At 55.7% G+C, this 13,280-nt stretch overlaps 1 protein-coding gene across 4 annotated transcripts in view; it reads right to left on the reverse strand.

Annotated features, from left to right (window-relative positions):
* MGRN1 (mahogunin ring finger 1) overlaps positions 1-13,280 on the reverse strand; it is a 47,852-nt gene that overhangs the window by 5,763 nt on the left and 28,809 nt on the right. For 2 of the 4 annotated variants that reach the window (XM_011376460.2, XM_011376461.2), the window contains exons 8-16: positions 13,123-13,170; positions 11,776-11,844; positions 10,184-10,343; positions 8,250-8,359; positions 5,877-5,942; positions 4,043-4,269; positions 2,877-2,994; positions 2,472-2,517; positions 895-984 (exon numbers count right to left, since the gene is read on the reverse strand). In XM_011376460.2, coding sequence (XP_011374762.1) covers positions 895-984; positions 2,472-2,517; positions 2,877-2,994; positions 4,043-4,269; positions 5,877-5,942; positions 8,250-8,359; positions 10,184-10,343; positions 11,776-11,844; positions 13,123-13,170 — 934 coding nt within the window. The remainder of the gene's footprint in view (positions 1-894; positions 985-2,471; positions 2,518-2,876; positions 2,995-4,042; positions 4,270-5,876; positions 5,943-8,249; positions 8,360-10,183; positions 10,344-11,775; positions 11,845-13,122; positions 13,171-13,280) is intronic. The other 2 variants (XM_011376463.2, XM_011376462.2) reach the window with 1 other exon arrangement.

Consider the following 13,280-nt stretch of genomic DNA (forward strand, 5'->3'; position numbering starts at 1 on the left):
CAGAGGGTGAAGGGGCTCCCCAGGCATGTGGCAGCAGCCAGGCTCTGTGAGGGCAATGTGACTATTTATCATGATTCCAGAACCTCGGATGACCTCCTGGTAGGCGCTGGCACGAGGGCCTGAGAGCCCCCCACTCCCATCCCCAGTCTTTAGAGCCCAGGACTTGAAGCTGAGGATCTTGGCCCAGAGGAGCAGAGAGCAGAGGAGCTGTGGCCATAGGTCCTGGGCAGAGGCCTCGGAAAAGGGGAGGAAGAGAAGTGAGACTCCCCCCACTGCCTCAGGCCTTGCTGGCACCCAGCGCCCAGCCTGTCCTCCCACACCCTGGCCTGGGACGCACTGCTTCACCCAGGACCTCGGGCAGGTGGCAGAGAGCTGGTGACCCATGTCAGGCTTGGGGCAGGCAGGTAGTTTTGTTTGTAGCTCCCCTGAGCAGAGGTCCAAGCCCGCCAGGGCCATGGATGAAGGAAGATACAGCAATGGCAGTGGGACCAGACCTGCCTGGCCCCGAGCAGGAGACAGATGGGGAGAACCATGTCCTTAAACACACAGCCCTTCCTGCCTTACTGAGGCTGGGCTGGCTCTGGGGTACAAAGGGGCCTCAGGCACAGGCTTTGCACCAAACAGCTAAGGGCTGCAAGAGGAGTTGGCTGTGGAAGCTGAGCTTGGCCATACTTTGGGGATCAATAGGAGAAGTGTGGACTCCGAGCCAGTGAGACAAGAACAGGCTCCTCACAGGTCAGTTTTTCTCCCTGAGCAGTCAGAGCAAGCCCCCAGATTCATGGGGACAGCTGCGGAACTGTCCCAGCCCAGCAGGCCCCTAGCTTCATGAGGACAGTCACAGGACCACCCCCGGGCCTGGCAGGCCCCCAGACCCCACAGGCTGAGTGCTGTTACCTGGTAGGTAGATGTCGGCAGGCTGGCTGCGGCCACAGGACTCGGGGCAGCCATCTTGCAGGACGTTCTCAATGGAGGGCACTCGGCTCCCTGCAGGAGAGGGGGCAGGTCAGGGCCTCACAAGAGGCAGGGGTGGATCTGGATGTCCTTCTTGCAGAGAGCCCCGAGAGCCCATCTTTTGTCCCTGAGGGCACGACAGCCACTGTAGGCCTGGGCTCCAGCCCAGACCCCACTCCGACTCCCCTCTGCTCTCCCAGGACTAGAGACAGACATTCCTATCCTTCCTCTCTTTCCTTCTACCACCCCCACCTCCCACTTGGGGCTTTTATTTTTATCATAAAAACATTATATGCCCACATTTAAAAAACAAGATAAAATGGTAATAGATATAACTGTCTCCTGTTTATCTTTCTGGGTGAGCAGGTGAGGTGACAGTCCTTGGCCCACGTGTGCCTGCAATGGGTCCTGCACAGATACTGCAGTGGGGGACCCTCTGCATGTGGCTTACTCACTCACACATCAGCTCTCAGCCATGGACCTAAACTATTCTCAGTGCTGCCAAGGGTGTCCTCATGGGGGAGGTCCCCTCAGCCAAAAGGGGCCTGGACCCTGTGACAGGGCATGGCTGGGGGCCATCCGGTCCTAGCATGCACTGTGCACAGGCAGGAAGAGGCCAACACTGAGGGAGGTGGGGGAGCCAAGGCCCGACAGGCCGAGGGGCTTGCCCTGCGCCATGTTGGGCAGGAAGGCACGGCACCATGCCTCCAGGGACAGACACCCTTAACCCAAGCACCCTGCCCTAGGTGCCCATACTCACACCCAAGCCCAAGGGCCCCAGTCCAGCAGCCTACAGACAGGCCCCACCTACATGTGGTAGTGGGGCTGCTCCTGGGTGGAACGTGGGTCCCCACAGTACAATGCTGGCCAGGGGACCCCTGGCAAGGAGGGGTCACAGCAAAGGAGCAGCTGCAGGTTATTTGGGGGGCCTTTACCACACTGCTGGCTTGGGAGCCAGCCAGGGCCACCTCCTGGCTCTGTCACCTCTAAATTAAGTGGCCTTGGCCTCCCCGACACCAACCTTGAGCCTCAGTTTCCTCACCTGTTCAATATGGGGAAGGAATAACCGGGACAGCAAAGGGATGGCATCTCCCCAAGCCAGCAGAGGGGCTGGCACGGCCCTGCGCCCACTCCCTGGCCATCGGCTGTGGCAGGCCCAAGACCCACACAGAGACCCTAGGTCTCTCCAGGCACTGTCAGGATGACGACCCCAAGGAATGGGCACAGCCCAAGGCCAGACTGGGCAGCTGTAAAGGAGGACATGCGTGGAGAGCCGACCAAGTACAGAATGATCCGGGAGGAAAATAAACAGCTACTATGCAACACTGCAGGGCAGGAGGGAAAACCAGGAGTGGCTTCGGGCTGTCTTCTGGGACATCGTGTAGTAAGCGGTGTGTGTGGTCCCCTGGAGGACACTGGAAAATGCTCTGAGAAACCTCCAGGAGAGCTGAACTGGAAGCCTCTGCCCAGCTCAGGCAGGGAGTACCAGAACCTTGCCCCTTGGGAGAGAGAGGGCTTACCTTGCTTAAGTGACGAAGTCTCGTCAATCTCCTCTGTGAGGAAACTCTAGGAAACAAGGAAAAACGAGCCTGGAACTCTGGTGCTGACCCAGGACCGCTGCTGACTGTAGGAGACCCAACTGCAGGCAGCCGGGGAGGGCATGGGGCGAACCTCAGCTGCCCATCCAAGACATGCCAGCGTCTACCATGTACTTCACACACAGCCCCTTCGCCCATGCCCACCCCACAGATGTGGACACTGGGGCTGGGGGGAGTCACAGCCCAGCCAAGGCTACTGAGTGAGGGACTGGCAGAGTGGGCCTGGGGCATGCCACACCATAGGTCTGGGAGGCCAACAGGAGAGCAGTGGGGACTCAGATCTCAGGTAGGCAGGACTGAGGAGGGCAAGCCAGGGCTGGACCTCACCTCTGGGGAGCTGCTCAGCACCAGCCCGGCCCCGCTTGGCAGGGGAGGGGCATCCGAGACCTGGGAGAGCTTCTCCTCATCCTCTTCATGGATGGGGGATGATGGGGACCGCAGGGTGCTGGGGGCAGAGAAGATGGGGGTGGAAGACGAGTGGATAAGAAACACTAACCCCGCCAAAGCTAATACTATGGAGGGGTGAGCTTGCAGACATGTGCCAGGGTCCTCGGAACAGATGAACCTGGGGAGGGGTGCACACCAGCAGAGTGCCAGCAGGACACCAGACAGCTGGACACGAAGGCTGTCTACCTGTGTGCTGGCACAGACCTAAATACGGCCTTTTACTTCCAGAAGAAGAGAACTGTGATGGTACATCCTTGGGGTGGGAGGGCTAGGCGTGCGAGCAGCAAGAGAGACCTCCATGTTTCTTTCTTTCTGAAGTGACTCTGCCTGAAGCTGCAGCTGGTTTTACAGAACCTGTGCCTTCTTTATACATTTCTAGTAAAAAAAAAAAAAACCAGTACACATGTGAAGACTTAACACGGCAGGGCTGGTCATCTGAGCCTCGCAAGTGTCCAAGGGAATCACGATGGACCACACTGGCTGGCCCTTGGGCATGCGGCCCTCAAAGTTTCCTTATGTCAGTGATGATGACACTCTAGTGGCCTGGAGCAAGAGCCCTGCCCTTCAGCTCGTCCGGCATAAACAAGGTGGAGGATGTGCAGCTGGTTTCATTGCAGCTGGGTTACTGTGGCCATCATTGGCCTCACAGCAGGATGTGACCAGATGACCAACCACCGGAACATCCTGGAATCCTGAAACCCAAACGGTTTCCCTGGGCCAATACACTGCACACACTCCTGCGGTGTGCTGCTCCTGTGTAGCCTGGGAGAGGGAAGACACCGGCGCCCCTGGCCTCCACGGACACATTTTTCCCCTGCTGCCTTTGCTGTGAACAACCTTAGCCATGACCATGAGCCTAACCCACTACTGGTCCTATGAGTCTTTCTGGCAAATCACCAAATGAAACATGTTATAAAACTATTTAAAGTTACAAATAAAACTGCTTTGTATCCGCTAGCATACGCCTCCCTCACCCTGGCCCACAGAGCAGTGGGGGTGGGTCCCCAGACACCCTTCCCCACAGGGAATCCTGGCGCCAGCCTCACCTGTCGGGGGACTTGCTCCGAGGCTTGGCCTTCTGGTGGCTGCTCTCCATGATGCGATCAAGCCCAGCAAGAGGACAGCTGGCCTGGGACAGGCCGTCTGAGACGCCGGAGTAGGTGATCTCTTCATAAAGGGGGGCCGAAGGGATGGCTGGGGAGACAGCTCGAAGGCCGTTGAGTGCCTCAAGCAGGGAGATGGGCTCATAGCCAGGGGGGATGCTGTCAGAGCTCTGCGGGGACAAGAGTGGGTGAGGGACAAGCTGGCCGGGCTCCTTGCCCACTGCCTACTGCCCTGTTCTACCCCCCAGAATCTGCTTCCTGACCATCTCCTGTCTGGACCATCTTCCAGGGACTTAAATCCCCCCTCCCTCGGGGGCGCCAAGAACTCCAGAGCAGCAGCAGACGTCCTGCCCAGGGCTCCCTCAGCCATCAGCTGCAGCACACCCAGAGGCCCCACTTGATGCCCAGGATGAAGGCAGAGAGGGCATTCGGAAGAGCCACCCCACCCCCAGCCTTGGCCAGTCCCTACCTGGCTTTCTGTTCCTGCCTGGCAAGGGATGGAGAGTGAGAAAGGGGTTAGTGAGAGAAAGGAGAACTCGGGAGCAGGTGGAGAGCAAAGCCATGCCAGAGGCGAGAGAAACCAGTGGGAACCACGTGTGTTCTAGACCAGGGAGGACCTGGTCCCCCAGGGAGCCCTGCCCGACACAGGGATCTGGCCCAGCTCGAGATCCTCCGTGGACCTTGGGCAGGCACCTGGGGCAGGCGGGCATCCAAGAGGTGACGTGTGCTCTGGGTGATTCTCACAGGCCCCCTGGTTCAGAACCACTGTTTCCCCCTTGCGGGGAGCAGATCACATCAACAGGCTGAGTCTCGCTTTAGGGTTAAAGGTGAAGGGAGAAGGCAGCTGGGGGATGTCAGTGCTGGGCCCCTATGGGGCGGGGCAGCCACCTGCTCTCATTCTTATTAGATAAAGTGAAAGGTAAATGCTCCAAAGTAGAAACTCCTCCCACTGGCCTGATCCACCGGAAGGTGGGGGCTGCCTTTCGGGCAGGCAGCAGAGCAACCCTAGGACCACAGGGAAGGCAGGAGAGTCAGGGTGGGCACCTCCTGGCCTCAGCAAGCATTTCCTGGGGCCCTGGGTCACCTGAACCAGTAGCGCCCTGCATTTGCTCCCAATGTGCCCTCAATTTAAAGGTAAATAGTTACTCTGAACCCCCTCATCCCTCCAAAAAGGAAAATACCTATCTCAAGATTGACTCTCCAGTGACTTCCACCTCTACATTTTACCAAGGGGACACAGGGTTCAGCAGAGGCCCAGCCTGGCTGCCACACGCTCTCTGGCCCCCAGCCTGCTTCCTGAGATGCAGGGAAAATGCAAGAAAACCAAGTCCTTGGCCCAGAGAACTAAAACCCAAGGGGTGAAGGGCAGGGGATGCGGGATGACAAGCAAGCGCCAGGAATGCTATTTGCAAAATTTAGCAGCCACATTAGTTCCACCTCCAACATCGTTCCACTGCCAGCAAGAAAAAAAAGGGAAACAAGGGCAATGGGGACCACGGGCGGAAGCAGAGCTGGCGGGAAGGGGTGGCCTGAGGCCGGTATGTCGCCGGGCAGCGAGGACCCACGAGACTGGTTTTTTTGCCAACAGACCTTGAGCTTTGCTTGTTCCACAAAACTCCCTTCCTGGGCAGGGACGCCGGGACTGGGGAGAGTGGATTTGACAGATTAAATTAACCAAACACGTCAGCCTGGGGTGAAAATGACTTCCTGTACTTGTCATTGGCTTAATAATCAGGGTGAGGGGCAGAGATGTGGCCACAGGGCCAAACACACTTACAGTTTCCCTTTTAGGTTTCTTGCTGGCCAGTGAGGCGGGGTGCGACTTTGATTTTTTAAAGGGACACTGTCAAGATAAAAATCATACATTTTACAACTAGCACCCACCCCGTATGGCCCTGGAGCTGGGTGGGGTCTGTCTCATCTGCTGCCTTCCACAAGCGCCACTGACCCAGTGCTCTGCAAACTTTACATGCAAGTGAATTGCGGGGGCCCTGCAAACGCAGGTCTGGGCTGGGCCTGCACATCCATGAAGCTCCAGGAGCCGTGCTGCAGTTAGAGCCTGATCCCATCCCTAATGCCCACCCACGGTCTGGGTCTCCCTGAGCAGCAAGTCCAGGGTAGGGAAGTGTGACAGTGGCTGGCTGCTCCTCACAAGTGGGCCTGGCTGGGCATGGAGAAGGGACTCCCAGGCCCCAGGTACCTCCATGAGGCTTGGCCCGGCCTCATAAACTTATCACCTATATCTAAGTCCTAACAGAGGCTAGGGAGAAAAATCAGCCCCAAATCACCCACTCTGCGATGATCTTAATGGACTCCATGAAGAAAATGCCTAATTCGGGCTCTCTGTGGTACTATGTGGAAATGGCCTGTACAGGAGATGCAGCAGAGAAGAACCCATTTATTTGGAGATCTTAACCTCCAGAGAAGAAGGTGCTGGGTCACCACCTGAGCCCCAGCCCACCTGCACCATGGACAGCATCACCATGGACAGCATCTCAGCTCTCAGGATAAAGGGGGACAAACACAGGAGGATCCAGCCTGACCCTCAAACACTGGGGCAAAAACCGGGAGGACAACACACAAACGACAATAAAACCCCACCACCCGAGCAGCTGCTCCTCTGCGAAATAGCCAGAGTCCTCTCTTCCCAGGGGCAAAACATGCGTAAGTGCTATTCCTCTTTCCCCCAAAAATACGTTGTTGGAGAAAAAGTGCAGCACCCGTAATCGAGTCCAACGTTACAGTGGAGGGCTTCGTTTCCGAGTCCTTGGCCCTGTGCTGACAGGGTCCACAGGTAAAACAGTGTGGCTGCCCCCAGAGAAAGAGGGGCGACGGGGACCTGCCCCCAGCGGCAGCCTTGCCTCTGCGCCAGCTGCAAGACCACACCTTCAGACTTTGAAAGAGAAGCCAGAAATCTGAGTTTTCAGGGAAATTTCCAGACTTTTAAATATTGGCCCAATTTTCAGAAACACTGTGTGGGTCAAACACATCACACCGACAAGCCCAGTGCAGGAGCCCACCCTGGAGGGTGCCAATCAGAGGGTTTGGGTCCTTTTCTCAGTGATTCTCTAAGAATCGCTGAGTCCAAACAACCTCAGTCGAGAGCCAAGAAACAGACTCGCAGCAGACAACACTCGCAGCCTCCTGGGATCTGGGAACTCGGGACCCGGGCCTGTCCCAACCTGCTCCCTGGTCCTTCCTCCCCCATCTGTCCTCTTTTCTGCCCTATCCCTGTCTCTGTCACTCTTCATGTCTCTTTCCATCTTTCTCCCTGTCTGTCCATCTCCAAGTAGCTCCCTTTCACTCTCTTCCCTGCTGTGTCTCTTTTCTGTCTCTGTATCACTCTCTCCCTTTATCTGTCTCTCCCCGTTTCTCTCTGTATCTCTCCCCTTCTCTCTGCATTTCCATGTCTCCGCATGTCTCTGCCCGTCTGAGTCGGCACCTGTCTCTGCCCATATATCTCTCTGTTTTTCTGTGTGGCTCTCTCTCTTCATGTCTCTGCCCATCTCTCTCTCGAGGTCCCCAAAGCCAGAGTCTGACTCCCCTCGTCTGCCTGCAGCAAGGTCCACCTCACAGTTTCTCAGGGAGCAAGGGCGGTGGCCAGTTGCTGAGGTGCCCTCCTATGCGCCCAGGCTGGGGAAGGGTGGGCAGGGAACGCACGGAGGGCATCTAAGAGCCACTCTTTGAAGGCCACCTCACTTCCCAAGACCCACAGAGTACCCCAGCTGTCTCACCTGTTAGAGCAACGGTGACAGACACCATGGCTCAAGCTCAGTGAAGGGGCACCTGCCATTGCCAGCAATCCTTGCAACTGGAGCTCACCGGCCCAGCCTTTATCACCCCACTCGGCCTCACAGCCACCTGTGGGGCCACGCTGGGCAGATGAGGACAGAGGACCACAGAGCCAGCAGGTGAAGGTGCTATCTAGACAGTCTGGGTCCTGCCTGGGTACTGACTGCCCCAAGGGTGCCCAGGTGGTCTCCTTCTGGCCTGCCTGATCAACCCAGTCCAACCGGGAGCCAGACACAAAGGCAGGCCCTGGAAGCATCTGGACACCTGTCAGGCCCTGGAGAGTGGGCGGGGGCTTCCTCCAGACCCCCTCTTCTCTCCGCCACAACACCCTCCAATGCAGGGAGAAAGAGGCACTTACAGAGTGCTCATCGTGGTCCATACTCTGGGCCAGAACAGGGCTAAAGGAGACAGGGGACAGGGCGCCTGGCTTCTTCCTCACTGCCCGGATCTGCAGAAGGGCCCGGAAAGCTGTGGCAGAAAGGAAGGAAAGCAAGGGCTGGTGTCAGGCAAGGGCTGGTTCCAGCACCACCAAGACCCTCCAAACTCCAGGGACCACCCGCCCACGCCACAACAGTCCTGGGACAAGCCAAGTTTCCAAATCAGGTGAACAGAGTCACGACGAAATATCCCCAACAGGAAAAGAGGCCAGGATGGCCTGTCTCCGCTCGGACAGAGTTTTCAGGGGCAGCAAGCATGGCGTAGAAGGCCTCTCACCCGCTACACTCCGTACTGTATATTAGACAGTGAACGTGGCTGCGAGTTACAACTGCCAACCAGCTGGAAGCACACGGTGCTTCCTGGACACCACAGGTCTCTTCCTGGAAGCTATACCAAGGAAGAAGCAACCAACGGGCAGGAGGCAGGCGTGTGTACACGGACATTCACGACAGCACAATGTTTATCTACACTGGGGAAAACTAGAAACAGCACAGGGAGCTGGGAAAATAAGCTGGGACACAGGCTACCGGTCACCCTGTAGTGTCAGTTCCACTCACAAAAGGATAACATTCGTGAGACGCAGTTAAATAAAAAGTGCAGGGCACACACGTAAGAGTCACAAACGTTATCAGCTGCACCCTCTCAAAAGATGAGCAACGACTGAGTCCCCAGGGTTGACAGCAGTCACCTCTGGCTCAGGCCTCAGGCCCTGGCCCATCTTGCCAGCCCAAGTGTTACAAACACCAGCCCTGGGGCCGCTGCTGCACCAAGGAGCCGGGGAGGCTGCAATTCAGCTCCAGCTCAGGATCCTGCCACCACCCCGGCCCCCCTGCCCCTACTCCCTGCCTCTCTGCTCCCAGCCTGTCCCCCAGACAGGAGAGGCCACTGCCCTCCATGCTGTACTGACTGAGCTGGGCAGAGCCCCGCTGCCCATCTCTCTGGGCCCAGTGCACAGCCTCCAAGTCCCGTCAAGGCTGGGGCTTCCTTCCAGGCACTGGACCTCTCAGACCACATGGCCACGTGGCCTTGTCCTCCACTTCCGCATGGCCAACCTGCCCTACGGTCCTTGTGCAGGCACACCCCTGGTGCAGCCAGTTCCGGTCAGCGGGGGCAAGAGTGTGGGCTCTGGGCCGGACCCTAGTTTAAATCCTACCTCTGCCCCTTGTTAGCCACAACCTCGGGCAGGTTCTTTCTGAGTCCGAAGATAGTGACAGGGCAAGCATGACACCAGGTGTCCTGCCTCAGAGCTCAGGAGTGGAGCCTCAGTAGCCGAGGAGTAAAACTGCAGAAAAGCCGTATTCTAAAAAGCCACCACTTACCTACTAAATGAAAATGTCCCACAGACCCTCCAGGCAGGTGCTCTCCCACCCACTTAATGTTCATGTTGACCCAGTGGGACCTGTACCCCAAGAACATTTAGATTCTTTCTACTGGAAAACAAGTATTTTATTCAGAATTATACCCAACATGATGGCTTTTGACTAAAAAAAAAATATCTGGAATGCTCCAGGAAACCAGATTTAATTCCTTGAATAGCACCCTCTCCATTTCACTCTAATTTTCTATTATTTCCCACATAACCTTTAAAATAAGGATTTAATTCACTGATCAATTTCTGTCCAGTTCCAATTTCACTGTAAACACCTGCCCTGGCCATCTGTTCTGGAAGTCTAACTTTCTGGAGGCAGATTTGGGGGGATCTGATTCATCCATATGCCCATGTAGTTGCTGTGGATAGTAACTATCAAAGTTAACCACCAAGTTCCAATTTGCCGTACACCCAGTGGGAGGCTGACTGACGGCCTCTGTCATTCTCAGCCCCCCGGCTGCCCTGGTGCGGCAGTCCCCACTCACGCAGCCGGCAGATGGGGCAGTTGCTGGCCTGGTAGCGCAGCGTGTCAGCGCAGGAGTTGCACAGGCACAGGTGGCGGCAAGGCAGGATCAGCGTGTCCCGCAGGTCCGACAGGCACACCACGCACTCGTTGCTGTTGTCACTGTTCTCCTCGTCTGAGGGCTGCAGGGACATCGAGGACCCAAGGGTCAGCGGCCTCCCGAGAGCTAGGGACTGGGGGCCAGCTAAGGGGCAGGAAGGGGGTGTTCCTGTCCCTGGCCACCTCACTGGTCATACCCCACTTCCTCAGGGGGATGCTGTGGCAAAAGGAAGCCCAAGAGGGCAGAGGAAGGTCCCCAAGGAGCAGGACTCCTCAGGAGACGTGGCCCAGAGTCTCACTTGCTGGGCCAGGCTCAGATGCAGCCTGTGCCCACCCCACAGCAAAGAGGAGACTCTGTGGCCCCACCCCCACTCCCCAACTCAAGGAATTCAGGTGTCTTTTTATTCTTCAGAATCAAAGACAAAATGTGGAAAAGATGCCACATTATGGAACATGTCTTCCAGAAAGTACCCATTTATTTGGTTAAAACAAAAAACAAAATCAAATCAGACAAGTCTAACTTGCTTGAAATATTTTCATCAAGTAATGGCAGTTTCTGGAATACAAAAATAGTATCTGGATCAAGAGACAGCAACATTCTAAAACAGGGATCAGCAAGCTACAGTCTGCTGCCTATTTCTGTAAATAAAGTTTTATTGAAACCTGGCCTTGCCCACTTGCTTCCATAATGCCTGCAGCTGCTTCTATGCTACAATGGCAGTGTTGAATAGATGTGACAGACACCCTCGGAGCCAGTAAAGTCAAAAATATTCACTATCTGGCGCTTTACAGAAAGTCTGCCAACCTGTGTAAAACACACAAACTGGGCAGACTGCTCCTCTGAGGCTCGGGGCCTGGCCAAACGGCCCTGTCCTCCTGCTTCTGGCTTGTTCCAGCTGGTGTGAAACTTCTGGAGATTTAAAAAGCAGCAGCAGTTTCATTTGTGCCAGTGTGCCTTTAAAAACATTGACGAAGGCACAGTTCTCTGCTACCCTTCCCTGGCTGTGCCAGATCCAGCTGTCGGACACCCTGCTTCTGTCACAGTCATAGGAAGGCGCATCCCTCCCTGCGCATAACCGCAGGGGCTTGATCTGGGGAGGAGAAAGCCAGCAGGAGGCAGTGAACTGCTGATTGTGAGAATAGAAAGGCCAAGGCAATATTGGGTAAGCCCGATCAGGGAAGAGGGGACCCTGCGGGCCCAGGCTGCCCTGGCTGACATGATGGCCAGCAGCCCAGTGATAGTAACAAGCCAGTGAATTTGCTGGAAAAAGAACAAAATGTCCTGTAGACTCTGTTAACTCTTAAAAATTCCATAAAAAATGATGGAGTCTGGGGCCTCCAGGAGAAATTGTGGAAGGGAACTGGCTTATCGACCAAACTACCTGCGGGGCTCTGGCCATGGCTGGGGGACCCCAGGCAAACCGCTCCCATGAGCCTGCTTCCATTCACGTGGCAAGGAAGCTGGGGAGTGAGGCCGGCCTGGAGGCCCAGTGCATACTCACCACCAGCACATACCTTTGTCTCCTGGTTGTTCTTGTTCTCGATACCATAGATCTCCTGCAGCAGGTAGCTGACCCGGTCCACCTGGAGAGCAGAAAGGCATCTGGGCACTTGCCGGCTCCACTCAAGGGCTCCTCTGCATCCACCTGGCCTAATACCGCCTCCCAGATGCCAGGCTCGGGTCCCGGGAGCAGATACAGTTGGGAATTCTGTCCAGTCCCACACCTGGGGAGTGGATCCAACGCCAGGACAGGGATAGGGAGAACCTGCTACCTACCCAGCCCAGGAGGGCAGCAGGATGGGGGGCCCAGTGGTTCTGCCCACCATAGAGGACCTGGAGCCACGCCCTACATGGGCCCAGCAACCACACCCTTTGTCCATCTTACCATCCCTAATCTGGAGAAAAGATCACTTTGAACTCACCTGTCACCAGCCCCAAAGTGTGACCAGGGTCAGGCCTCATGTTAGCCACATTCAAAAGTGGTCTAAACTGCTGTTTCCCACAGTTCCATGGGCCATAAACACCCCTCCTGAGAGCCACAGTCCTGCTGGTCAGCTCTCCCGGGACAAGTGCTCTGACCATCACTGGAGTCTCTGGCTGTCCTGCCACCTTCAGGGGCTGGATCTGCCAGTTCTCCCTACTCCCTGGTTTAAAAAACTAACCGACATCACTCCCAGGTTGTGGCTTATGCACTTGAGCAGCTACATACAAGGATAATCTTAACCATGGCTTTAGAAACAGATCCCACTATGGCCATTGTTGAAATCAGTCTCAATATCAAAATCCAATGTGGTGCAGCTCAGGGGACCCCATCCTCTAAATTCTCAGTGTCGGAGGCCAGCAGGAATAATTGTTCCTGGTGTAGGAACATGGAATTACTGACCCCAAAGAAAAGCTGTACTATTCTGTAGCTCCCATTTATTCCCACGTATTCCATTTTTCCTCTCAAAATTGATTAAGTCCATCATCTTTGCCCAATACTGAGGTATACTCCGTAATTTGTGAGGAGGAGGAGGAGGGAGGCTGCAGTCTTAGTTTCCTGTTTCCTTCCTACCTCCATCCATTCATTCGTTCAGCAAACATTTACCGAAAGCTTGCTATGTTCATGCTGGATAAGACTCAAGGCTACAACAGTCAATGCTGGTACATGGTGGGTATGCAGTATACACGCACATACCCGATGACCCTGACCCTGACTTCCCAGAGCCCAGAGCAATGACAAAAACGTCAACAGGCCTGTCACCAGCTACCTCAACAGCTACCATGGTGGGCAGGGAGAATAATCCACCAAGACTACTGGATTGTACGTATACACGTGTCTTTTAAATCGAGAGGGCTCGCGTTTCCTCTGACAGACTTACAATTTGCTTCTGCTTTAACGGCTTCACAGAGAAGCTGCCATCGACATGCTGCAGGGAGAAAGACACAAAGGTTAACTCGACCACACGGGCACTGCTCGGCCTGCTGAAGGTCTTCCTCGGTCATTCCACGTTCATCGCCGGAAAAGGAGGGGCTGTGT

This window comes from Pteropus vampyrus, unplaced genomic scaffold (genome assembly GCF_000151845.1).
Source record: "Pteropus vampyrus isolate Shadow unplaced genomic scaffold, Pvam_2.0 Scaffold300, whole genome shotgun sequence".
Classification (NCBI taxonomy): Eukaryota; Metazoa; Chordata; class Mammalia; order Chiroptera; family Pteropodidae; genus Pteropus; species Pteropus vampyrus.